Here is a 26075-nt window from a genome sequence, read left to right as displayed (position 1 = left end):
CAGAACCTTCTCGTTTCCCAGTCAAGGCCAGCCACTGCCTGCAGGCTCTCAGCCCTCGGTCCCAGAGTGTGGTGGCAACAGGAAGGATTAGGGGGTGCAGGGTGGTCTGGTCCGAGGGGTTGGGCTGAAAAATTCCCGAGTGCTCCTTATTCATGCCGACTGTATATATACCCCAATCACCAGCTCATATATACACACCCCACGGGGTTTTGGCAGACTTCCCACTTGAATCTTTGAAATGAGGGGTGGAAGTGTGTGGTAGGTAGAATAATAACCCCTCAAAAGGTCCCCCTCCTAATTCCCAGAACCTGTGAATACTGACTTTGCATGACAGAAGGGCTTCGGTAGGTGTAAATTAAGGATGCTGAGATGGGGGATGACCCTGAGCTGTGGGGTGGGCCCGACATAATCACAGGGGCCCTTCAGAGAGGGCAGCAAGGACTTCAGGCAAGGGAAGGGCGCCGAGAGTCAAGGAATGGAAGCTTAGCAAGGTGAGGAAACCGGTTTTCCCTAGAGCCTCCAGAAAGCACACGGTCCTGCCATTGATTTTAGCCCCTTAAATCCCGTTTCAGAATCCCGACCTCCGGAACTGTCAGATAATGAATGAATTTGCGTTGTTTTAAGCCTCTCAGTTTGTGGGGCTGTGTTGCAGCAGCCACAGGGACCGGTCCCTGGATGGGGTGGATGCAGCGGGGACGTCTGAGCAGAGGCCATGCAGGAGAGCTGTCGGTTCGGATGTGCGCTGTGCCCCGGGGCCAGCCGGGGCGACCAGACGCTGCTGCAGGGGAAAGCCCAGCGGGGAGAGATGCCCCAGGCAGGGGCCAGCCCGACGGAGTGGACAGCGCTCAGGCCTGAGTCGTACTCCCTGGTTCCTTCACTTCTCGTTTAGCCTTCATGACGGGAACACTTAATTCCGAGGTGAAATAGGAGAAAAGGGAGGGAGCACTTGAGAGGAGAGAACATGCCTGAGAGCACGTATGGAATTTGAAATCTAGGGAATTTAATGCCTCAACTTCAGGAGTCTGATTCAGACAAGCATTGACTGAATTGGGTGGAATCGTCCTGGAAGTGAACAAATTGCATTTTATTACAGTAGGTAAAATGACAGCATGTATCAGAAATTTATAGGAAATAAATCCACCTTCCTTATCTCTGTATTTATCAGTAGGAGATTTTTACATATTCCAATAGAAAACAGGAGGAAAAGTCTTTCTGTAATGGAAGAGTTAGAGGTAAAGAGACATTGAAGGTGGAGATGAGGTTGAAAACGGAGGGTCCGAAGGTCAAATTGTGAGGGGCTGCCTGAGTGTTTGATCTGAATTTCTGGGTAAAACAAGAGAAAACATCACAGGTGAGCACAGTGGATGAAATATGAGAAAGGTCGTAACAGTTCCTGAAGAGAGTGGAAGGGGGAACTGGGGAGAATAAAATAAAGGAAGTGCTCAGATAAAGTTTGAAGTCTGTGATTCTTACAAATGTGCAAGTCATAGATGAGAGGTCAGGGATTGGGGGAGGGGTGGAGATAATCAGACAGATACTGTAAACTCTGATTTAAGAAGTTACAGTGCAGACCACGGAAGAGTTGAAGTTGATTCTCAGAAATCTGCCCACCAACCTGAGGTTTTTCAAATTTCCTAGTGCACCCTTAGTCCTGTGGCTTGGAAGGAAGCGCAACGACACCACGCAATACTACTTTCTGTGAGACGTCGGAGCGTGTAGGTTAGGAGACATGGTGTAGATCCCCAGTTCTTTGTGATGAAACTGGAGTCTGGAACCCATCCTCCAAAATCTCGGGCTGACTTCTTCCACAAGAGCCATTCTGTTGGATAACAGCTGAATAGCTCCTCAAAAAGGTGACTATGGGTATCTAATATACAGGATTTAATAACAAAAAAAATGAAAGAAAACTGGGCATGTGTTTAATACTGTAATATTCAGATGTTCCAAGAGAAATGTTAACAAAATCTTTCATGACCATCATTTTGATTGTATTGAAAACACTGTACTGTTAGATGTAGCAAATTATTTATAAAGGAATATATTAAAAATGGGAAAAATTCAACCTAAAATGATTTTACTTGGAGTTCTTGGATTAAGATATCTTTGAACGACCAAAAATTCATATTGGACGTGTTTTTATTTCTTCTTAAGATGTGAAGTGAATTCAGAGGCTGAAACTGGCTTACAGTAAGTGAGAGCCCCAAATAAACAAGAAAATAAGTAGGGACAGAAGAAGAATATTCACTTTGGCTTTTTTTTTTTTTTAAATAAGGGGCCTATTATTCTAACAAGTCTAGTGATGGCCTACTTGGAATGCCAGCTTTTCAGAGTAAGTTTCTTTAGTCTTGTATTTAGTTGGGTTGGTTTTTTTGTGTGTTTTTTTTCCTGTCATTTGGATTCAAGTATGGAAGTGATGGACTGATAAGGGTCAGCGTGGACATCATTATATGTGTGACATTTAATTTGCTTTAGCCCCGGATTTTAGGAACCAAAGTAAGATGACGAAGGAGGTTTGATGCGTGGGAGTCTTCAGTCTTGGCTTGTCTCATTAACTTAGGAATGTATGGGCTACCTCAGGTCAGTAATGCACCCCGGGTGCATTTCTGAAGGCCTTGGCACACTGGCTGCCTCCACATGGCTTCTCCAGCGTGAGTTCCTTCATAGTTACCGCTAAAATCATGGCTACACGTGTGACAATGAAAACCTTTGTCTCCAGTGTTCATTTTTAATGCCGTTTCAGGACTTCTTGGCTAAAGACCCTTCCACACAGATCACATTGGAAGGATTTCTCTCCAGCGTGAGTTCTCGGAAGCTTACTAAATTGGGAGTGCCATTTAAAGCATTTCTCACACTTGTCACATTTGTGTAATGTTGGGTCAGTATGTGTGTTCCAAGGCTCAGTAAGCTTTGAAGCACTGTCAGAGGTACCATTTCCCTGGAGTATGAATTCTGTTGTGGCATTTCAGGGCTGCCTGTTGGCTAAAGGCCTTTCCACATTCATCAGGTCCCTCTCCAGCGTGAACTCTCTGATGTCTAATGAGGAGTTCGTAAAATTTAAAGGCCTTGTCACCTGCATCATGCTTTTCTCTCTTTTTAAAATGTTATTCATTTATTTATTTTTAGACAAAGAGGAAGAGAGAGAGAGACATCATTGTGTGGTTGCCTCTCCCATGCCCCCCACTGGGGACCTGGCCTGCAGCCCAGGCATGTGCCCTGACTGGGATTCGAACCAGCGAGCCTTTGGTTCGCAGGCCAGCACTCCGTCCACTGGGCCAGACCAGCCAGGGCCCTGTATGCTTTTCTGATGTTGCATAAACTTTGAAGGTCAGAGTATTTTCACAATCACTACAGCCAAAGACTAGCTCTAACACACCCATGTTTTGCAGAGTAGTGGATGATGAAGGAGGGCCACAGGCCCTGGCACACCAACCATGCGTGCGTGGTTTCTCTGCTGGATGAATTTTCTCGGGTCAAGGAAAACGTGAGACGGGACCGAATGCCATCCTGCAGCCGTCGCCTGGCTTCACATCACACCGTGGGGTCTGTGCTGTGCACTCCACCGTGAGCCCCGTCTGCAGGACGCACGGATTCGGTGAACAGTCAGGAGAAAAAGTCCAAAGTTGGTTGGCATGTGAATGGGGAGACGGTAAGGGAGTAAAATAAAATTAGACACCACTCATGCATCACAGTGACTTACTGTTTGTGCGTGTGGGCGTGTGGATGGTATGAGGACACAGTGGTTGCAGGCTGAGGAAGTGACAGTGTGTCACTGAGAAGTGGCAGTGTACGTGCAGAGTGTGCAGCACAGCTACGCGGCTTCAAGGCATTTAGAAGCAACATCCATGTTTCTATAAACAGTAAGAAGGCACTGGCATAATTTTTTCTTTGAACAGAAAATAATTTTTTTTCTCTAAGAATTACCTATTAAGAATTTTACGCTCAGCCCTGGCTGGTGTAGCTCAGTGGATTGAGTGTAGGCCTGTGAACCAAAGGATTGTGGTTCAATTCCCAGTCAAGGCACATGCCTGGGTTGCAGGCCGGTTCCCAGCAGGGGATGCGCAAGAAGCAACCATACATTGATATTTCTCTCCCTCTCTCCTTCCCTTCCCCTCTGAAGATAAATAAATAAAATCTTAAAAAAATTTTTTACATCCAAAACAATGTTGCGCTCAATAGATAAAGTGTTCTTTGGGGGTTAATTTCAAGTTTTGAGCCACAGATTTTTAATGAGTTAACATGTGGTTAAATATAAATATCTTACATTGGTTTTGACGCTACTTGAATACTGACAAGGACAGTGCCATACTAGACTCACCCATGGCCACTACGTCACATGAGAGTTGTGTCCCTTTGTCAGTGTGACGGGGGACTCACTAACCTGTGCATAGGTTTTTGTGAATTTGATCATCAGTACAATATGTTGAAGGTCCTAAAATTAGGCTTTTTCAAAAGAGGTAGCAAAGTATATAGTCGCCACAATTTAAAGCACAAAACTCAGGTAAGTTCTTATCAATTTGTATTCTAAACCTTCAGATATACAAGGGTATATCATTGCTATCATAATTTCTACAACCCCTGGGTTGTATCAGTGTTTTATATTGTCAATTTAATACTAACTTTTATCATTGACCTTTTTTCCCAAAAAACGTTTTAAAATTGAATTTATTGGGGTGGCACTGGTTAATACGATGACGCAAGTTTCGGGTATACGGTTCTACAACACAGCATCTGTATATGGCGTTGTGTGTTCCCCCCAAGTCAAGTCCCCTTCCATCACCATTTATCCCCTTTACCCTCTTCTCCCTTCCCCCACCCCTTTCCCTCCCGTAATCAGCATACTGTTGTCTGTGTCTCTGGTTTGTTTTTCTTTGCTTAATCCCTTCACCTTTTTCACCCAGCCCCCAACCCCCTTCCCCTCTGACCCCACTTCTGGGAATATATCCCAAGAAACCTGAAGGACCAAAAAGAATATGTGTATCCCTAACTTTCTTGCAGCGTTATTTACAATAACCAAGATTTGGTATCTTTGATCCTTTTATTTACATTTATTCAGTTGCTAGAAAAATATGTTTGGTTTTTGCTTCATGAAATAAAGCAAATTACCAAAAAAAAAAAAAAAAAAAGGAATGTAAGACTCTCTGCCTCTAATCTAACACAGAAACGTAATTAGTAATAGTGTCCTGTCCTTGGCTCACATCCTAACAGTGCATGCGCAATGGCTACTCTAGTCTCAGGCTGATGGATAAGAAATTGCTACCATGAAACACAATGAGGGACTACCTTGAAAAATAAAGTAGAACTGCTGAGTATAAGTACTGTAGATAGTATAAATAGAAGAATAAACAGGCAAAGACAAATAGTAAAATGGGAAGTCTATGAATAATTTAGAAAAATCCAGACTGGATTTCAAAATATTAAAATTAAGACATAAAAGAAAAAAATTAGAAAAAAATTTTTTCTAAGCCTCGGAATAAAAGAAAAAATTAGATGCAGGGGAGAAAATTATCTAGAATGCATGAATACTTCCCAGAGATAATATGTGAGTCTTGGAGGATGGATTTTTTTTTTCCCTTTCAGCTCTTCAAAAGTATCATTTCATGGCTTCTGGGCTCTGTTGTTTTTGAAAAGTCGGGTGTAAATTATATTGTTGTTCTTGTACATGAAAGGTCATTTTTCTCTAGCCGATTTCAAGATTTTCTCTGTCTTTGGCTTTCAACATTTTGATAGTGATAAATACAGTTGTGGAATTCTCTGTGTTTTTTTAAATGTGGAATTTGTTAAGCTTCTAGTATATGCGGGTTACTATTTTTCACCAAATTCGGGATCTTTCTGGCCATTACTCCTTCAGATATTGTTCCTTTTCTTCTCTCCTCCCCTTCTAAGGCTTCTGTTGTGCATACATTTGTCTGCTTGTTGGTATTGCACAAGTCTTTGATGCTCTGCTCATTTTTCTCATTCTTGTCTTTCTATTCTTCAGAGCAGGTGACTTCTATTGGTATATGGTAACATTTGCTTTCTGCCAAGTTCTGTCTTCTGCCACCTCAACTCTACTGTTGAGCTCTTCTAGTAGAATATTCACTTCAGTTAAGGTACTTTTCAACTTCAGAATTTTCGGTTTTCATAACTTCTATTTCTATTGCTATTCTTTTTTTTTTTTTTTGGAGTGCCCCTGGTAAGACCATGATAACAATGATCCGTGCTTGTACGGTTTATGAAGACAAACATGCTTGGCTCCAAATCCCAGACCTGCCACTGAGACACAATCTTATCTCGAAGAAGTTTTCTAACCCGTGTAATTCTCAGTTTCCTCTCTCAAAAAACGAAGGTGCCTTATGAGGATTGAGTGCTAAGAAAGAAGAGCTTTAGAACCTTGTTACTCGGAATGTGGTGGGGGACCAGCGCCATGGGGACCATATATCTAAACTACACACCAGCTCTATTTTCTGCTTCTTTCCAGAGTCATTAATTTCTATATTATATATATTGTATATATACCTGTATATATAACCATGCCTGACTGATATTTTTCCCTCAATTCTGGCCAAGGTAAAGAAAAGTTTTCATCTTACATATAGAATAACTGAAAGGCAGTACTGGAAAGAACTTTGCAAGTTAACCTCAATCTTACTCCTTGCTTAAAATAACAATAAAATTGGGGTAGAACGGGTAAATGACCTATCTAAGGTCACATATATTGTTAATATTTGATGCAAATTTTCCAAATACTACGGGTTTACTAAAATTTCCAAAAACCATAAGGAACTGCATACCTCACACCAGTGAGGAGTCCCGGATGTGAACTGTGTTTGCGCCACTGAGGTCTGCCTGTGTCTCTTTAGCAGACGAGCTAAAACGTGCCCATTGGACAGAGAAGCCCAGAACTGTGCGTGTTCTTGGTTAAGCCAGAACTGTGCGTGTTCTTGGTTAAGCTCGCTGTCACTAATGCTTTAGAATACTTTTGTCACTTCGGCAGTTACTTTAACATTCACCGTTATTAAATTTTAATATATTTTAATTACACCAGTCTCATTCAAATATTCATTAATTGGAAGTGCTCTTAGGGGGCTTAAAAATTCATGAAGACCAATTACTTTGAAGTGGAAATTGGATGTTAAACTGCAAAGACACTTCAACAAACCCCATCATGTGGTATGCAGTGAATTTTGTGGAGAACGCTCAATGCGACGTCAGAGGTGGCACAGAGAAAATAAGAAATGTAGCGTTAGAGCAGATACACAATAGATGTGAATGTGTGCTACCTAAGAATGCACCTTTCCTATTATACAGCTATTCCTATGGGGACATTAGTATTTAATGGTGCAGGTTTTGAATTCTTCCAGGTCTTCAGAAACAAAATCCTTGCATAGAATACTCTATCATTATGCATGAGAGTACATTTTAAGTTTTTTGGTCCAATTTTTTGTTCTTGCATTTGGTTTCCACGTTTGTTTTTATACCCTTAGAAAACATGTATGATTTTTACAAAAAAAAAAAAATGGCCCTGGCTGGTGTAGCTCAGTGGATTGAGCGCGGGCCTGCGAACCAGACACTCGTGGTTCAATTCCCAGTCAGGGCACATGCCTGGGTTGCAGGCCGGTTCCCTGCAGGGCAGTTCCCAGCAGGGATTGCACGAAGGCAACCATACATTGATGTTTCTCTCCCTCTCTCCTTCCCTTCCCCTCTAAAGATTAATAAATAAAATTTTTAAAAAAAGTGAATGCCTTATATTCTTGTGTAAAGAGCATTTTACTTGAAAATATATTATAAAATCCCCACCATGTCAATAAGGTAGTTCTACATTATAATTTTTAATGGTTACCTAATCCTCCACCTTATAGAGTCCTACAAGCTATTGTCTATGCTTTTTCAGTTTTTTACATTTATATTTTTAACAATATATTGCTATTAATATAAACTATAAGAAATGTACTTATACATGTAACTTTGGAAAATTATTTTCTTAGGTCATATTTCTACTGAGTGAATTGCTACATTACAGCGCGTGTTCCTTTTAAATCCTGGTAGAGTGGCCTCCAAATTGTTTTATAAATTATATTCTAGATAGAAATTTATGAAAATGAATGCTTTCCAAACTTATGCCCACCCTGGATATCATTTTTCTTTATAATCTTTGCCAATGGTATAGGCCAAAACACATTTGCATTTTTTATTCATAGTTTATGGGTTACTTTCACATATTTATTCTTCATTTGCATTTTCTCTTTTATTACTTTCCCCTTCATATCCATAGATCATTTTTATGGTAGTGTGATCTTTTTATAAATGTGTAAGAGATAATTAAATGAAGTCAATAAAGCATTTCTTTCACATACTTAACAAATACATTTTCCGAGTGTTTTTCACTTGATTTTTTTTCTTTTCTGAAAGGAAGGTTTTAAATTTTTCTAGAGTAAAATTTGGCAGTCATTTCTTTTAAGGTTTGACAGCTCGCCATCCATACCCAGAGACTAAATGAGAAAATTATTTTATGTTTTCTCTAGGCACTTGGTGGTTTACTGTTACAATGTTACATCAAGAATCTATATAAAATTTATGTATTAGAACGTGTATGGATGACAGATGTACTCTTCCTCTCTCTACCCATCGCCTCTAGAGTCCTAATGAGATTTCCTGCTTACCTCTCTCTGTCCTCCCCTCCCTCTACTCAGAAATCCCCCTTCATTATACTCTAAATTCTTAGGTATGCTTGGATTTGTACCTGTTTTTCTAAGGAGCCAGAGGCTATCTTTTGAATATTAATATTATACATTATTAATGTGTTATAAGAAATACTATGATTTTTAAGTCCTGGCTGTTTTACTATGGTTTTTTTGTTCTTCCAGATGAAATTTCAATGTGTTCTGTTAAGTAAAATTAAAAAAAAAAAAAAGAAAGAAAGAAGTCACATCATTCATCTTACTGAGATTCTGATTGGAATTTTGTTAAAGAATGCTGAGTCTTGCTATTTAGGAAAACTGTACATGTCCCCGTTCACTTTTTTTTTTAATTTACTTTTAGAGAGAGGTGAAGGGAGAAAGAGAGGGAGAGAAGCATCAATGTGTGGTTGCCTCTTATGCGTGCCCCCTACTGGGGACCTGGCCTGCAACCCAGGCATGTGCCCTGACTGGGAATCCAACCCGTGACCCTTTGGTTCGAAGCCCACGCTCAATCCACTGAGCTACGCCAGCCAGGGCCCGTTCACATCTTTAATGTCAAACAGCAGCAGGGGTGTCCAACCTGCAGCCCCCGGGCTGCATTCAGCCCAGGATGGCTGTGGCTGTGGCCAAACACAAAATCGTAAATTTACTTAAAACATGAGATTTTTTTGTGATTACGTGTCACGATGTATTTGATATGTGGCTCAAGACAAAAATTCTAACAATTCTCCCAGTGTGGCGCAGAGATGCCAAGAGGTCAGACACCCCTGGAGTGGAGTGTAAGTGTCTTCCGTTCTGCCCAGGTTTTGTTCACCTAGTCCTAGACACCGAACGACTGTGAATGGCTGTGAATGGAACCTATTTCCTCTTACTGTCATTGACGTAAGAGAAACAGGTGATATAGTGACATCGTGTGAATGAAACTGATCTGGTGCGATTCACTGATACACAACATCCCTTAATGTCATACCAAGAAATAGGCAACCTGAATCTAATTATGAGAAAACAAGCGCACAAACCCAAATAAAGGAATGTTCTTTAAACCAACCAGTCTGTCCTTTTCAAAATTACCACTGTCATAAAATTAAAAAGAACAAAGACTGAAGAATTAGATTAAAGCAGTCTACACGGTATCAGAAAAGGATGTAACGTGTGATCCTGGATCAGAAAATAAGTGGTATCATTGTAACAATGGGTGAAATCTGAATACAGCCTGCATCTTTGATAATATTTTATCAGAGTTCAGTTTCTTCAATTTGATCATTGGTTGTGGTTATGTGAAAGAGTACCCTTGTTCTTAGGAAATACATGCTCATTTTAGGGGTGACAGTGTATGTTAGAAAGTTACTCTGCAGTGGTGAGAAGGGAGAGAGAGAGGGAGAGAGTACAAAAGTGAAAAAATATTAACCGCTGGTGAATCTAAACAGTTTGTAGGTGTTCCTTCAGAATGAATCATTCCTGTAACTTTTCTGTACACCTGAATATTTTCAAAATAAATAGGTAAAAGGAGTAAGAACATGATTAACCACATGTTCAATGTAAAAATCAAAACAATGCATCAAGACCTTTCCCCAGCTGCCGCTAAGGTGCTCGGTCCTTCAGAGGAAGCTAAGGCCTCGTGGGGGTGAGGCCCTCGCTCCATCCGGCGACCAGCACCACTCCGGGCAGCGCTCGCCCCGCTTTCGCCTACACCACGGCCTCCGTCTGGGAGCTCGCCTGCACCTCCTCGGCCCTTGGCCTGCTCGAGGACGAGGTGATGGTGACGGAAGATAAGATCGACGCCCTTGTTAACGCAGCTGGTGTACATGTTGAACCTTTCCGGCCTGGCTTCTTTGCAAAGGCTCTGGCCAATGTCAACCTTGGGAGCCTCCTCTGCAATGTCGGGGCCGGCGACCCGCCCCAGCGGCTCGTGCGGCACCAGCAGGAGGTCCTGCCCCCTCCACTGCTGCTGCCCCCGCCGAGGAAAAGAAAGTGGAAGCGAAGAAAGAAGAATCGGAGGAGTCTGATGATGACTTGGGCTTTGGACGATTTGGTGAAACCTCTTTTGTAACACAGTCAATAAAAATCTGAACTTAAAAAAAAAACCACATTGAACTTTCAGGGCCCTGTTTTAATAAAAGTATTACCTGACGTGCGCATTCCTGACACAGGAACTTCTGAGTGCTCTCCTTGAACTAAATCTCCCGTTGATTTATGCGCACTTGCCCTTTTATCTGCAATTTTAGTGCATCGCTCTTGAAGTCCAGTTTGGAGATGTTTGCGATCCCGGGAGAAAACTTGCTGGTCTGTGTTTTCTAGTAGTTCAGTTAAATTTTTATGTTTTCATACTTGCAGTTGACAAGACATGTGTTCTTGTCAAGGTAGCTTTGAATCCGGAGTGTCACCGGTTGTAGGCGAAGCCAGGTTCAGATCCTGGGAGCTGTTCCTGGGAGGAACCAGGACCCCAACAAGTGTATGGGTGATTTTGGACCACCAGTCAGCCAATCCACCAAATCAGGAGGGGCCCCCAACCCCGGTCCCAAGGTGAGGGGCGTGGAGACTTATGGGAAAGCGAGTCCCGCATTTGGCGGATTACCCGGAGCCGGAGCGGAGCTGCGAGCCTTCGCAGCTCCGTCTGCGCATGTGCAGTTCTTCCTCATTGTTCGTCCGCTCCCTTGTCTCCAGCTTCGAGGGGCAGGTAACAGTGGAGGCTCCGGTGTGCCAGTCGCTCCGTGACCGGGTCCTGCATGGAGGGTGTGCACAACAGGTGAGAGCCCAGTTTTGGAGGGTTGCTTTGTCAGGTCTGCGGGCAGGTTTGGGTCCACACCTGGTGGAAACTCAAACCTGCGCGAATCCCGTGCTGACTGAGACCCTGGAGCGCTTGCTCCCCGGTCCCCTCTGCTTTTGCCCCTAGAGAAAGCCAAGTGACAGGGCAGCTTGGCGGAGGACCAGCTGCTCCGCGAAGGGGATAAGGACCTGGATTTCTTGGTCGGAATAAAGTTCCCCCAGAAAAGGCATCCAAATGTTAAAGGACTGTTTCCAGAAGCCCCTGGAGTGTGCATGTGCCCCGGGCAACCATCATTAGCCAGTAAATCCTCCACGCCCAGTGGAGAGGAGAATGAATTCTTGTAACAGTTACTACGTGCCTGCCGGCTAAGGGCAGGTGGTGGGTCTGCAGAGCCCCAGGCTGATTTCAGAGTCCGAGCGTGAACTAAGACGGAAGGGCTCAAATTCTAGCCCAGCCAACTGAGTCTCCGTGGGCAAAACGATGAGCTTCTAAGGCTCAGTTTCTCCGTCAGCAAAATGAAGTGACTCCTAAGCCCTGTCTCAGGGCGGACCTGAGGACTGAACCAGAAAGCACCTGTGGCTCACTGCGCGCAGGTGGTGACATTCACTGAGCCCCAGGGAAATGCTGATTGCCTTTCACACTGTTCTTTTTATTAAGTATATCATTTGTTCTCAAGGCCGCCCTGTAAAATCTGTATTCATTATCCCATTTTCACCACGCAGTAAGCCGAGACTCTGGAGGTGAAGTCACATGGCCAGTAGTTGATGGAGCGGAGGTGCAAACCTCATAGAGCTTTATTTCCGAGTCCCATGCAGGGTTTGGCCCAGCAGGACAGGCTTCACAGCACTTAGCAGGGTGGCCCGTCCCTAGGAGCCACAAGAAGGAACCTGGAGTCTATGCAGAGTCTGCTCCAGGGGCGCCCTGGAGATTTCTTGATATCTGTTCAGAACCCTCAGGTTACTGCATAACTGAGGCTTCTGGGCTCTTCCTTCACTGTCTCTCTGGCCTGTGCCCTCAGCAGTGTACACAGCCCCCTAAGTCACGTTTTCTGGCAGGGGTTCTCCAGCATGCATCGGAATCACCTGGGGAGCTTGTTAAAAGCTGGCAGCTGGCCAGGCCCCACCCCAGGGTTTCTCTGCTTCAGTAGATCTGGGGAAGGCCCCAGAATCTGCATTCCTATCAAGTTCCCAGGTGATGCTGATGCTGCTGGTCTGGGGACCACGCTGAGAAATCTGTCATAGAGGATGGTGAACTCCAAGACACAGTGGACCTGGGCCAAAGATTCCAGTTATTTGAATTTACCCGCTCCAGCCAGGTCCAAATTCTCCTGAGGAATTCTTATGAGGAAAGAAGGGGGGCACACCAGGAACTGGGCTCCCACCTGGGAGACCCCCACCTTCCCCAGACATGGCTGCCACGGCTACCACGGCTGCAGGGCAGAGATGCGAGAAACAAACAGGTTCCTAATTTGCTGGGTCAGAAGCAATTCCTGACCATCCTGCCCTGAGTCATATCACTGAACCACCGGCTGTCAAGATCCATTGGCCAGTGAAGGTGAGGGCCAGCTGTTGAAGGGGACAAGTAAGCTGGACTGAGGATGGAGGCAGTAGGTGGGCTTCGAGGGAAGAGGAAGTCCAGTGGATGGGATGATGAGGACACGGTCCGGGAGGGAGGCCCCCCAGAAACTCCTCCCCACACCAGTGATCCCGCCTCTCTTCTCGGATTCTGCCCAGCTTTTAAGCCACGTGCATCACCACATCTGGAATGTAGGGTTATGCTCCGCACCCCATTCCTGTCTTTGGAGGAGCACAGGGAGGGTGTTCACATAATCCTGCCTCAAGTTCAAAGTGAGCAGCACTGGGCCTAAGGGCGTCTGCAGCACAGGGCTGAGTGCAAGGTGTCTGGAGCCGGCTGCCAGGGTTCAAAGGCTATCTCTACCATATCATTTTCACTTTCCTCCTCTCAATTTCCTCTATAAAAAAGGAGTAATAATAGTGCCTACATCTTGCATTCTTTTAAGCGATAAATGGGATAATGTTTGTGAGGTGCTTAGCGCAGTACTGTTACACATAGTGAGCGCTATACAGCTGTTGTCAGAATCACCGATGTTACTAAACCTGGATTATTATCATTTTGGCTTTCAGTATTTAAGTAGCAGAACCAAAAGGAGCACCAAGGCCCCTCGACTCTGAATCCCAAGCCGCTGTTTTGTCCCCAGTGACAAGTCAAAGGAAGTTTCTTCATAAAAAGGCCTTTGGAGGCCCTGCACCAAAGGAGAACAAATCCCTTCCCTGAAAACTAGATTTCCTGACAGCACGCTCGTGCCCGTTCCCGTGGATTCTTTAACCTCAAGGAGTTAAAAATATAAGGAGCAGAGTCAGTGAACAGCTCTCTATGAGGCTTCTGCTGCTGTATCATCTTTTACATTTTTTACTGGAAATATTCACAACATAGTGAAGGAGTGAAAATAATGGAACGGCTCCCATATCCCTGCCACAACTTCAGCAGTTTTCAGTATATGGGTCGTTTTATTTCATCTGAGTTCCCCTCTGCCTCCGTGCACACACTCTGACCCTCACACGCTTCCCCCCTCCCACCTTCCTCTACTGGGTTATTTTAAAGTGAATCCCAGCCCCAGCTGATGTAGCTCAGTGGACTGAGCATGGGCTGTGAACCAAAGGGTCGCTGGTTCAATTCTCAGTCAGGGCACATGCCTGGGTTGCAGGCCAGGTCCCCAGTGGGGGCCATGTGAGAGGCAACCACACACTGATGTTTCTCTCACTTTCTTTCTCCTTCCCTTCCCCTCTCTCTAAAATAAATAAATAAATATAAAGTAAATCCCAGACATCAAAAAATTCAGAATGTAATGTGCTTAATAATGGAGCAAAGGTGTGGCATCTTGTCCTCGCTATGCTATGATTAGTTTAACCAAGTCTTTCTTAGTTGAACTTGGCCTTGTTTTGTTGATATATTTTAAAATTATTTATTTATTGATTTTTTAAGATATTTTATTTATTTATTTTTAGAGACAGGAGAACGGAAGGAGGAAAAGAGGGAGAGAAACATCAATGTGTGGTTGCACTCCATTCTGGGCATCTGGCCTGCAACCCAGGCATGTGCCCTGACTGGGAATCAAACCAGTAATGCTTTGGTTGGCAGGCCGCCCTCAATCCACTGAGCTACACCAGCCAGGGTGTTTTATTGATACATTTGTCTGCTGTGGAATCAAAGGAGACTATCCATTGTAAGAAACCAACAAGGAAAAAATATTTACTCTTCCCAATGGAAAGCCTGCTTCTCTAAGCTCCTCGTGGTGAGCCCCAGGTTAGGGGGACGTGCCATGGGGCCCTTCAAGGCACACCTAGTTCTCATGCTGTCCTTGCTCCACCCCTCTCCGCAGCTCAGCCGTCACGGTTCTCTGAACGTCGCCAGGAGCGGAAGAAAATGAACATACCCGAGGTGAGTGGTTTATGTATTGCCGGTTTTTTTCCCAGTGGAGTCTAGGAGTTCTTTTGTGTTTTTAGTAACAGGTTCTTGTCAATCATTTTTCATTTTTTTTAATTTCCTGACTTCTCCCCTGCATTATTTTAATTTCTTCCTCTTCGAGTGGTTGCAAAGGGCTAAGTTTGCTTTTTCTTCTGTTATCGGTTACCTTTGATGTGTTCAGCACAGATGCAAACATATATTTCTATCAACATCAGGAATTGTTTTTATATTATCCTTCAATAAAATATACTGCTCCCTCATCTCGGGTTTTGTGGACATCACCTAATGTCTTTCTTTTTTTAATTTAATTTTTTTTCATTGTATTATTCCCATTACCATTTATCCCTCCTATACCATCTTCCAATTCACTTACCTCCCTCTCCCACACAATCAATTTTTTAATCTTTTTTACATAATAAGTATTATTTGGGGAATGTTTAGTTAACAATTGTATTGTACTTTCTAGCTACTTGGAGAGTACTTATTTAAATTTTATTGTCCATTCTCTGGTTATTTTTGCTGTCCCGAGTTTGAAGAAAAGTGATAAGACAGTAATAACTGGTCAGTTATAATATTACCTACCATGTAGGGCTGCTGTATTCTAGTCACTGTTATCTTCCTCACCCGGACTAGCTGATATAATCCTGACAGCACCATGAGGCAGGTGCTTTTATCATGCCCGTTTTACAGAGGATAGAAGTAGCTTTTCAGGACCTGGCAGCTGGAATAGTTCTAAGGAGACATCATTAGACATTTGGCCAGAGACCTCAAGTCCACGTGTACTGCAAGCTTGCTACCCATTGTTGGTGGTAGTTTATCATCTGCTTATATTCCAACTTGGCCAAGAACCTGTAATGGGAGACCTGTTAGGCATAGGGTTGCCAGATAAGACACAGGGCACATAAAACAAAGTACGTCTTGCATTGGACACACTTATACTAAATACTTATTTGTTGCTCTCGTGAAATTCAGATTTAACTGAGTGCCCTGTATTTTTATTTATTTTCTTTCTTCATTGAACTTATTGGAATGATATCAGATAGTAAAATTACACAGGTTTCCAGTGTATAATTCCATAATATATCATCCATATATTGTACTGTTCACCACCCCAAGTCAAGTCTCCTTTCATCACCATGTACCCCCTTTGCCCTTCCTTACACCCCCACTCCCCTTTCCCTCTAGCGATCACTCTGCTCTTATCTGTGTCTGAGTTTTTTTCTTGGTCCCTTCTCCATTGTCAGAGAGCCTCCCAAGCCCCCACCCTCGGACAGCCCTCAGTCTATCTTCTGTGTCTATGAATCTGTCTCTGTTTCGTTTGTTAGTTCAGTTTGTTCACTAGATTCCATGTGTAAGTGAAATCATGTGGTATTCGTCTTTCTCTGACTGGCCCATGTCACTTAGCATAATGCTAAATCTGGCAACCTACTTGGGTGGAAGGAGGGGTTCAGGTGCCCAGTGCTGACCATGCACTAGGGCTGGCAGTCCTGGCTCACCCAGAGCATCAGACCATCTCTGTCCACCATGGCCGGCCGTCCTACCCAGCCCCAGGTGGTCTGCGGTTGACGAGGACTGCTCCAGCATCACCGTCCATCCCTGTAGCAGCTCCTCTTCCAAAATCTCAGGTATTCTCAGGCTCGGTTCCCACAATATGGTGCTTTGTCAAAAAATACAAAACTTTACCTACATACGCTTTACAAGTAACTGTTCAAAAAAAGTTTCCTGTTGCATTAGCCTCCACACACTCTTCCCCTTCATAGCCTGTAAGTCACCCCCAGGGCTTTACCAGGAACCCGTCCTTCAGCCCCTCTCTCTGTCCACCCCAATCTCTGGGAATCACGCCTTCTTGCTCAGATTCTGCTGAGTTTGATAGAGACTCCTGGGCATTTCCCAGAACGACTGTGTGGTTTTATGCCTTCTGCATCTGGGTATCTAAATGTGCCTTTATTCTGCCGTTACATAAATGATAACTGCTTATGGGATTTGGGTTTGAAATCCTTTTCCTTCAGAGCATGACGAGAAAAGATCATCTCTATGGGCTCTCGGCATTTGGAGAGACCGGGGAGGCGTCCTGTGGCAGCTTGGGTCTCGCTTATTTTGTGGGCGACCTGTTTTCTTCTTCCTTTTGTGCAGGTTCTTCTTTATCCTCTCGTTTCAGGTATTTCACCAGGCAGCGTCTGCTTATTCGTTCTTTTTTCAGGCTGCTTGGTAATCGGACGGGCCCCCTCCGGGTGCAAACTCGGGTGCTCCTGAGTGTTTGCAGTGGCTTGACAGTGGTTGCTTTCCTCCCTCCCCAGTGTCTCCGCTCTGGTCTCCCAGACCCCATCACACTGGCCTCGCCTCACCCGATCAGCCATCTGCGTTTTTTTACTTTTCTTGCATTTTTTGCATTTCTGTTTTTCGGCCGTTTTTCTTCTATGTGTTGAGAGATTGGCTCATTTTTGTCACCTTTATCATTTGGTGTTCAAGCCTTCTCTCGAGTGTTTTTCTGTTTTCATAAGTCAGCAACAAAATATTCAGTGTCTATGGACATTTTTTTCATGGCCAACTTTTCTCGTTTGCTGGCAGTAAAGACTCTTACATCAACTGGGAACACCAGTTTGAATTCTTCAGAGTTATTCTCTTCAGTATCAGAATTCAGCTTGTTTTCAAGTCTTCAGTCTACTTGCTTTGGTCTTTATCTTTCTTCAGGCTGTCGCTTATTATTGACATTAAATTCATGTAACAGTCTTACAAGTCCGTCCTGGAGGCTTATTTTTTAGATTGTTGTTTTTCCCTCTCCATCTAAGCCTTGTTTTTTTTCTGTGTGGACAGAAAGGTAAAAACCTCATTATGTCAACTCAGATTGCCGACGCGTGTTACTTGGCAACGCGGAGGTCTGTGTCCTTGGCAAGCTTTTCCCCCGAACAAAAGGACTGACTTGGGATCTTCTGTGTGAATTGCTGGCACACGTGCCCAGGCAGGCTTGTCTTTAGGCCGTGCAGAGGGGATTGGAGCTCAAGGGGCCCCCCTGCCCCTGCCTTAAAAGAAAAGCTGGGACCACATCAGGGTACTAAGCAAAGTGGTCTGCTTATCTCTTTGGGTTGCAAAGCTCGTGCAGAGCCCCGGAGGCTGTGCCTGCTTTTTATAGAGACCCGGCCTCCTGAGTGTCCACCCTCCACTGACCCCTGTGGGGGTAAGGGACTGCCCAGGGAGGTGGCGGTCCTTCTGTTACTCCTGCTTCCTCTTCTGTGGCTTGCGCTCGCCTCAGCTCCCTGTCGCAGCTGCTCAGGAACAGCCGGGAGGTCTCCCCAGGCTCTGAACAGAACCCGGGACTTTGCCACGTTGTTTGTATTGAGCAGTGAGCACAGGGCTTCCGCTCTCTCCCACCTCCTCGCCATCTTCAGGAAGTTGTCAACGATTCTCACTTGGTGACGTCCTCTTCCCTGGCCCTCCGCTGTCCTGATAAACGCAGTAGTGTTTTTATGTTTCTCCCTGGTGTCATTTTAGAGGCAGAGGAGATGAATGTGTGTATGTACCTAGCTCAGTGCATCGAGCGAGGAGTGTCACTTATTCCTGAAACTGTCACCACCAGTGGCTTCTGAGACACTCTTCCCTTGTTTGGCAGCTGCTTATTGAGCTCCACCGGAGACCAGAGCTCTTCTAGATGCTGCAGCTACAACTGCTGACTCCTGCTTCGTGTTCCTTCTTAGTCACCAGGGCCCCCTGTCCTCACTCTACTGTCCCCCAGGCTCTGTGTCCTTGGTCTCCATGTTCTTGTGAGCAAGTTCCCCAGGCGGGTGGCTTCGGCTACCGCCTGATTGCTCCTGATTCCCCCAAACGTGCCCTAATCCTACACCTCTCTCCCGAGCTCCAGCTGAGACCTGGACACCTTATTTTGTGTGTGTGTGTTGCAGGTACCTTCAGTATAACGTGTCCAGGTTCTCTCTCTCCTGCCCGATCTGTCCTGCTCCTGTTTTGTCCGTCTCAGGACACGGCATCTGCACAGGCCCAGCTGCTCTTGCAGTTTCTTGCACCGATGCTCCTTGTTCTGTCAGCCCACAACCAATCACCAATTCCATTGATTCTAAATGAAATTAAATGGTTAATTCCATTTAGAATCAGCTCCCACCTCTAAGTCCTTTGTCCAGTATGTTAAAATGGGTGGTCAGTCCTCTCTTAGCCTATGACCTTCCTCTCTGACTTCCCTTGAAAACAGGCTTTCTTAACTTCGACACTAGCAATGTTTTGGGCCAGAAAATTCTTTGTTGGAGAGGCAGTCCTATGCATTGTGGGAGTTTAGCAGCATCTCTGGGCCCTTCCCACGGTCATGACCACCAAAAATGTCCCCACACATTTGCCAAATTCCCTGTGGATGGCAAAATTATGTCTGATTGAGAGCTACTGCTTGAAACACCCTCCGCCCTGCTTCTAGAGAGTCCCTTGCACACGATAATCTTGATTATACCACTTATTTCTAGGTCCCCTTTGTCCTCAGAGGTAATCTCCAAAGAAGGGACGTCTGTCCCAGAGAACCTCACAATCAAGTCACATGTGGCATGTAAATAAGGTATCAGAATGCCCTTTTATGTTTCTTTTGTAGCTAAAAACATTAGGAAAGTTAGGCTTTGCTCTTGGTACATGGCTTGAAGAATCATGTGTGTACACTATCATTTGTAAGAAATACCCAGAAGCTCTTACTGATTGAAGAGCTGGAGGGCGCTGGTCTACGGGAGAAAGTCCAGAATTCCCCGTGTTTGACCACGAGATAGCTCCCACTGCTCCGTGTCTCATCAAGCCCCCAACCTCGTTCCCTCACGCTGCACTCCTTGCAGTTCCCTTAATTCAATGTGCATTGTAGGCTGTCTGCATCTTGGCTCATACTGTCTCCCCTTGTTCACACAAAACTCAGTGTTGGTGTGCCATCAAACCTTGATCTCCTCAAGGATGCATAACCTGAAAAAACAAAGAGATTTAACCCCCCTTCTCCTTTGGGACCTCACTTGACACTGTCCACACATTGTTTTCATGGCTTCCGTAATTCACCGCTACATGTGTATGTTTATGTAGAAATTCTCCTCATCAGTCTACAAATGCCTTAAGAACAGGACTAGTGTCTTGTTTTAAAAAAGATTTTATTTAGTTATTTACTTTCAGAGGGAGGAAAAGAGAGGAAGAGAAACATCGATGTGTGAGAGAAACATCAGTTGGTCGCCTCTTGCACACCCCCAACTGGGGACCTGGCCTGCAATCCAGTCATGTGCCCTGACTGGGAATCGAACTGGTAACCTTTCAGTATGCAAGCCGGCGCTCAATTGACTGAGCTACACCAGCCAGGGCAGGACCTGTGTCTTACTCGCCTTAGCATCCTTCAAAAGTAGAACAGTTCTAAGCAGGGAGAGGAGCTCAAACTGTTTTATGAATCAATAAATAAATACAGAGGCACAGTATTTCTGTTGTGATTTCTGTTTCATCCCCAAAGTATAACATGAAGGAAGGCACACAGACCTCCTTGGTAGCATTTCCTGGTCAGCTCTTCACGGCGGACACGGTAGGATTCGCGCCGTATCTGTTTCCCATGCCATCTGGTCCTGAGCACTGAGCGGGGTTGGGCTGTTGCAGGGATCGGTGTTGTTCGAGGAGGTTTCCGTGGACTTCACCCAGGAGGAGTGGTGGCTGCTGGACTCCGCCCAGAGACACCTGTACAGGGCTGTGATGCTGGAGACCTACAGGCACCTGGTGTCGCTGGGTAAGCACAGTCCCCAGGCCACTCCCAACAGCATGCACTTCCCATCTGAGGAACCCAGTCACTGTCGAGTGTTGTGAATTTTAGGCTTGAGATTTTGGACTCAAAGATCCTTTTCAGGGAACTTGAACTGATTGTGTTCTCACCTCCCCTAGTGCAGCGGTTGGCTCTGATGAGGGTGCCATCATTGTCAGCTCCTGCGGCTTCTTCCTTTGGGTTCCTTAAAGGGCCTGAACCCTAAGCGGAGTCTCATGTCATTTCCCACAACAGGCCACTCTGTTCCCAAACCTGAGCTGATATCCAAGCTGGAGCAAGGAGAAGAACCATGGACCTCACAGAGAAAGTCCTCGAATCAGGGCCACCCAGGTGAGTTAACGAAGTCAGACACAGGCGACTGGCAGAACCTGGGTCCCAGAGGGCCCCGTTCGGGGGCTGGGGCCTTGGAAATGCATTTCAGAAATTATCACCATACCTTAGTTATTACACCTCCTAATATCACCTTCATACGTAGTTTTAAATTTTCTATTTGACCTTTATAGAGATTTGCTTGCTTTTTGTAGAACCCATTTGCTGCCTTTCCCTTCCTAGACTTTTATTCCTTTGTTTTCCTCTCTGTTCAATGATGGCCGTTGTTCACCTTCCCTCCAGTGCTAAACACTCTGAGGTATGCACTGAAGGATACAGTCTTTTATTTAATGAACATTTATTTACCAAGTGCCTTGCTGTGCATCAGTCACGTCCTAAGCACAAGGGATACAAAAGCAAAGTCTCTGCTCCTACCCACAGATCCAGTTAGCGGAGAAATACATGATGGGTAGGGTGGTAATCAGCACTCTGAAAAATTAGAGGTAGAGGAAGGGGATAGAGAGTGATGGGGGTGATATTTTAGAAGGGAAGTCAGGGGCGGCCTCATTGAGGGGGTGAACATCTGAACAGCAACAAGAAAGTGGAATGGAGTTTTGAATAAAGGGGTGGAGTGAGACACGGGTCATCCGAGAGATTTCCAAGGGGACAGCAGGTGCCAAGTCTCTGAGATGGGAGTGGGCTTAGTACCATGAGGGAACAGCAAGGAAGTCAGTGGGAACAGAGAGGGTTTACTGGGAAAGTGTAGCAAATGATGGCAGAGAGTTTGCTGGGGGCGGAACTTTACAGGTCTGGTAAAGACCGAACTGTACTCTGAATAAGGTAGTAAGTAAAAGGAGAGGTCAAGAACTATACCGTTAAACACTGCATTTGAAGTTCAGGAAGACAGGGTTCCAGCCAGAGAGACTGAGAAGGAGCACCTCGCACGTAGGGAGAGAGCCAGGAGACAGTCCCCAGGTACTATGTGAGCAGAGTGTTCTTAGAAGGCAGGAGTGAATTCTCATACATCCATGCGAGGGTGAAGTCAGCACGGTCCCTTCTTTTCCTGAAAAGTATCCAAAGGCCACAAGGGAAAAAAAACTTTTTTAAAGTCAACTCCATATTTTGAAATCCCAAACATAATACAAAAGAGGGGGGAAACCTGACCAAGCGATGGCCATGATCTACTTGATCATGAAAGTAGAAATGCTTAGGGAAGGGTGTTAGAACTTACTGTATAGACAGCATTTACATGCAGTGTTTACCACCAATGGGACTTCAAACAATGAGGTATTTTTTAAAACAATAGGAAAGTGGCATTGCCCTGAAGGATGTGTAGGTTCCGGGTGGAGGACAGAATGTGTGCTAACTCAGTGGAGAACATGGCAGTGGGTTTGTGGTTGCAAATGCACAGCATATGGAATTAAGCATCGTGGTTTTACAGACGTTGATAATATGGTAGACTTTTGGAGTGATCATTGGAACTTCTGTTGTGAATTTGGGCATATGAAATTAGTATAAACATTCAACAACAAGTTTTCCTTGCTAGTACACTGATTCTATTTATCTGCTACAGAAATGTCGTAAGTTTTTAAGCATGCAGTTGATATTATGGCATAAAATGGGAAGAGCAGAGGATAATAATAACTGCCCATGGGCCCAAATTTTAAGATGAAAATTAGTGGAGGTCCTAGGATCAAGATGAATAGCCAGGTACTTGAGGTCTCACAGATCAGAGAGGAAGAAAACATGACATAAAAGTGGAATGAAAAATTAGTTATCATGAAAGGACACGATCAGTTGGTAAAGTAAGTCAGCAGACTGAAAGTGGGAAGAATAGAGTTTCCAATCGAGACAGATTACTATTTTTTTTTAATATTTTATTTATTTAATTTTAGAGAGAAAGGAAGAGAAGGAGAAAGAGTGGAAGAGAAACATCAATGTGTGGTTGTGTTTCATGTGTCCCCTGCTGGGGACCTGGCCTGCAACCCAGGCATGGGCCCTGACTGGGAATTGAACTGGCGACCCCAGGCTTCACAGGCCTGTGCTCAATCCACTGAGCTACACCAGCCAGGGCGAGACAGATTACTATTGATTAACTCTGATAATCAATGGGAGCACCAACAATCAGAGCACAGAGTTGAACTGGGTTCTGTTGCAAGCATGGCTTGTCCTCTCCTATATTTTAACATTCTCTTTGGACATTGTTTTTCCCTTTCCCCCACCGTATGGAGAGATGGAGCCAGAACTATAGAACTGATCGTTGGAACAGAGGAATTTAATGATTTCATAAATTTAATTGTGAGTGGGTGTGCAGAATGGAAAAGAGGAGGAAGAGTTTGGAAGCAGATAGCTGGTAGTTTGGGCTCTACTGCAATGATCGAAGTAGAAGGCAGAGGAGGAAAAGGTTCAAGTCTGCCCCCACGCTTAGTCTTTGCCCTGACACCTCCCTTGGTCACCTTTCGGTCGTCCTTCTCTCCCTACACAGCGTCCCTCACCTTTACTTCATGCTTCCACTACCTTCCATCCTTGGATCAGCTGTTTTCCTGACACCCTGTGTTCTCAAGTCACCATCCCTTGTGCTTCATTTCAAACTCTCTACCTATTTTGAGGTCATATTTGTAACAAGCCAAATTAACTCCTATTAATTTTCAGCTTTCTCTCTATTTTCCTACTATAGCATGTTCTTTTGTCTTTGTTTTCATGTTACCAAACCAAAAGGGTAGAATAAATATTTGCTTCAGAGTTCCTACATCCCAGGAGACTGTGTCTCAAACCCACGAAACAGCTCAACACGGGACACTTACGTACAACCCCAGTCTTTAAGAAATGTGTTAAGATGTATAATGTGTGTTAATCTTTAATATTTCTAGAAGTCCAGAAAGTCAGTAATGTGAAACAGAGAAGCCGAGAAAATGCAGGTAAATATTCAAGGCAAGCGTCATTCAGCAACAACAAAACACTGAGTAAGGAAAGAAATAAAACCTTAGGAATGGCCACAAACCCAATGCCTTCAAGAAAAATATCCCATGAATGCGACTCCTTTGGCACAAACTTGCAAAGCGTTTCAGAATTAATGATCAGTAATAGAATCCATGTGATAAAAAAGACTGATGATTTCGAGGGATGTGGATTCCTCGATACTGGGCGTGAGAAAACTCACACGGCAGACAAGCCCTGCGAAGGTGCTCAGAAGAAGTCCCACAGTCAGAATAATGCCTTTGCTCAGCACCAGAGGAACCTGGCTTTGGAGCAACTTCTTCAATACAATAACTGTGGGAAAGCCTTTCCCCAAAAAACAGCCTTTGTTACACACAAGAGAACTCACATGGGAGAGAAACCTTCTGAGGGTAGTAACTACAGAACAGCCTTCAAGCAAAAGTTCAAGTTCAGTGCTTGTCTTAGAACCCTGAGGGAACCCAGTAAAAATGGGAGATCCTCATGTGTGAAGTCAAAACCTGCCCCTCAGAGAACTCACAGAGGGGAGAGACACTCTGAATGTGATACATCAGGGAAATCCTGTAGCAAGAAGTCAGACCTTATTGAGCACCAGAGAATGCCCACAGGAGAGAAACCTGATGACTGTAACGAAAATGAGGAGGCCCTGCAGAAGTCGGGCCCCACTCAGAGTGAGAGAACCCACGTGGGAGAGAAAGTCTATGACGATAATAAACGTGGGAAATCCTGCCATGAAAAGTCACGCCTTACTCAACGTCAGGAAGGGCATACAACAGGGAAAGCCAGTGAATGTAAGGATAGTGAGGAAGCCATAAAGAAGTCACGCCTCGCTCCGAATCAGAAAATCGACAGAGGAGAGAAAAGCTGTGAAGGTGGTAAGTGTGAGAAATCCTCCCGCGAGACATCGAAGCTCCGTCAGCATCAGAGAACGCACTTGAGGGGGAGAACCGATGAGGGTAATGAAAGTGGAGGGGCCTTAAGTAGCAAGTCAGACCTCACTCAAGATCAGGGCATTCACAAAAGAAAGAAAACCTGTGACTGTACTCAGTGTGCAAAAGGCTTCCGTAAGAAAGCAGGCCCCACGCAGCATCAGAGCACGCACACCGGGAAAAAGCCCTACGAGTGTAACGAGTGTGGAAAGTCCTTCTGCGTGAAGTCCAACCTCACTGAACATCAGAGGACCCACACAGGGGAAAAACCCTATGAATGTAACGAATGTGGAAAATCCTTCTGCCAGAAGTCAGCCCTCACGGTGCATCAGAGAACTCACACAGGGGAAAAACCATACAAATGTAATGAATGTGGGAAAACCTTCTGTGTGAAGTCGAACCTCACTCAGCATCGAAGGACCCACACGGGAGAGAAACCCTATAAGTGTAACGAATGCTGGAGATCTTTCTGCGTGAAATCCAACCTTGTTGTACATCAGAGAACTCACACAGGAGAGAAACCCTACCAATGTCCCGAATGTGGGAAGACTTTCTATGAAAAGTCAGCACTCACAAAACATCAGAGAATTCACACAGGGGAAAAACCCTATGAGTGTCATGAATGTAGAAAGACCTTCAGCCAGAGGTCAGCCCTCACCAAACATCAAAGGAAAACACACAAGAAGAAAACTCCCATCAACCCTCTGCGGGGGCAGAAGGCGGCACCTACAAGTCAGACCTAATGAACACCAAGTTTGCAGGGCAGAAGCGCTAAGATGTCAGCACATGCGAGGAGGTCTTCATCAGTAGGTTAGAGCCAACTGCAGTCAGAGGATTAATATAGGAGTGAAGGCCCCTGAATACTTGGAGCACGTGAAAGCTTTCAACAAGTATTCAAAGATGTTAAGGGGAAATCTGTCATTTTAAGGCACGGGAAGTAAACTGTTCTTGTAGAAATATGGTTTAACTAGAAGTCATATTTCAGATGTAAGACCAAACTTATTGCCGAGAAGGTAACAGAAAATATTGTTTTTAATAGAATGTGAAATGTGGTACTTTTGTAAAAGCATGAATAGTTTATTGACACAACAGCATGACTTATATGTAAAGACTTTTTGAGGCATTTTGGGCTATAAATATATGCATACATAAGTATATAGTACATGAATGTGCTATATAATATGAATTATAGGTACATTGGATTTTCATAT

General features: G+C 44.6%; 1 protein-coding gene across 1 annotated transcript; it reads left to right on the top strand.

The window, feature by feature from the left end:
- Positions 1 to 712: 712 nt before the first annotated feature.
- On the top strand, positions 713 to 25607 carry LOC119063223 (zinc finger protein 25-like). Its single transcript, XM_053671195.1, is given in 8 exon segments — positions 713 to 858; positions 10311 to 10443; positions 10498 to 10546; positions 10549 to 10689; positions 14825 to 14883; positions 20512 to 20638; positions 20906 to 21001; positions 24490 to 25607. Coding segments are annotated over 8 exon segments (1869 nt in total).
- The last annotated feature ends 468 nt before the right edge of the window (positions 25608 to 26075 follow it).

The sequence above is a fragment of the Artibeus jamaicensis genome, unplaced genomic scaffold (assembly GCF_021234435.1).
Source record: "Artibeus jamaicensis isolate MK-2021 breed Jamaican fruit bat unplaced genomic scaffold, CSHL_Jam_final contig_685, whole genome shotgun sequence".
Lineage (NCBI taxonomy): Eukaryota > Metazoa > Chordata > Mammalia > Chiroptera > Phyllostomidae > Artibeus > Artibeus jamaicensis.
The sequence above is the reverse complement of the archived record's forward strand: the minus strand, read 5'-3'. Positions and strand labels throughout refer to the sequence as shown.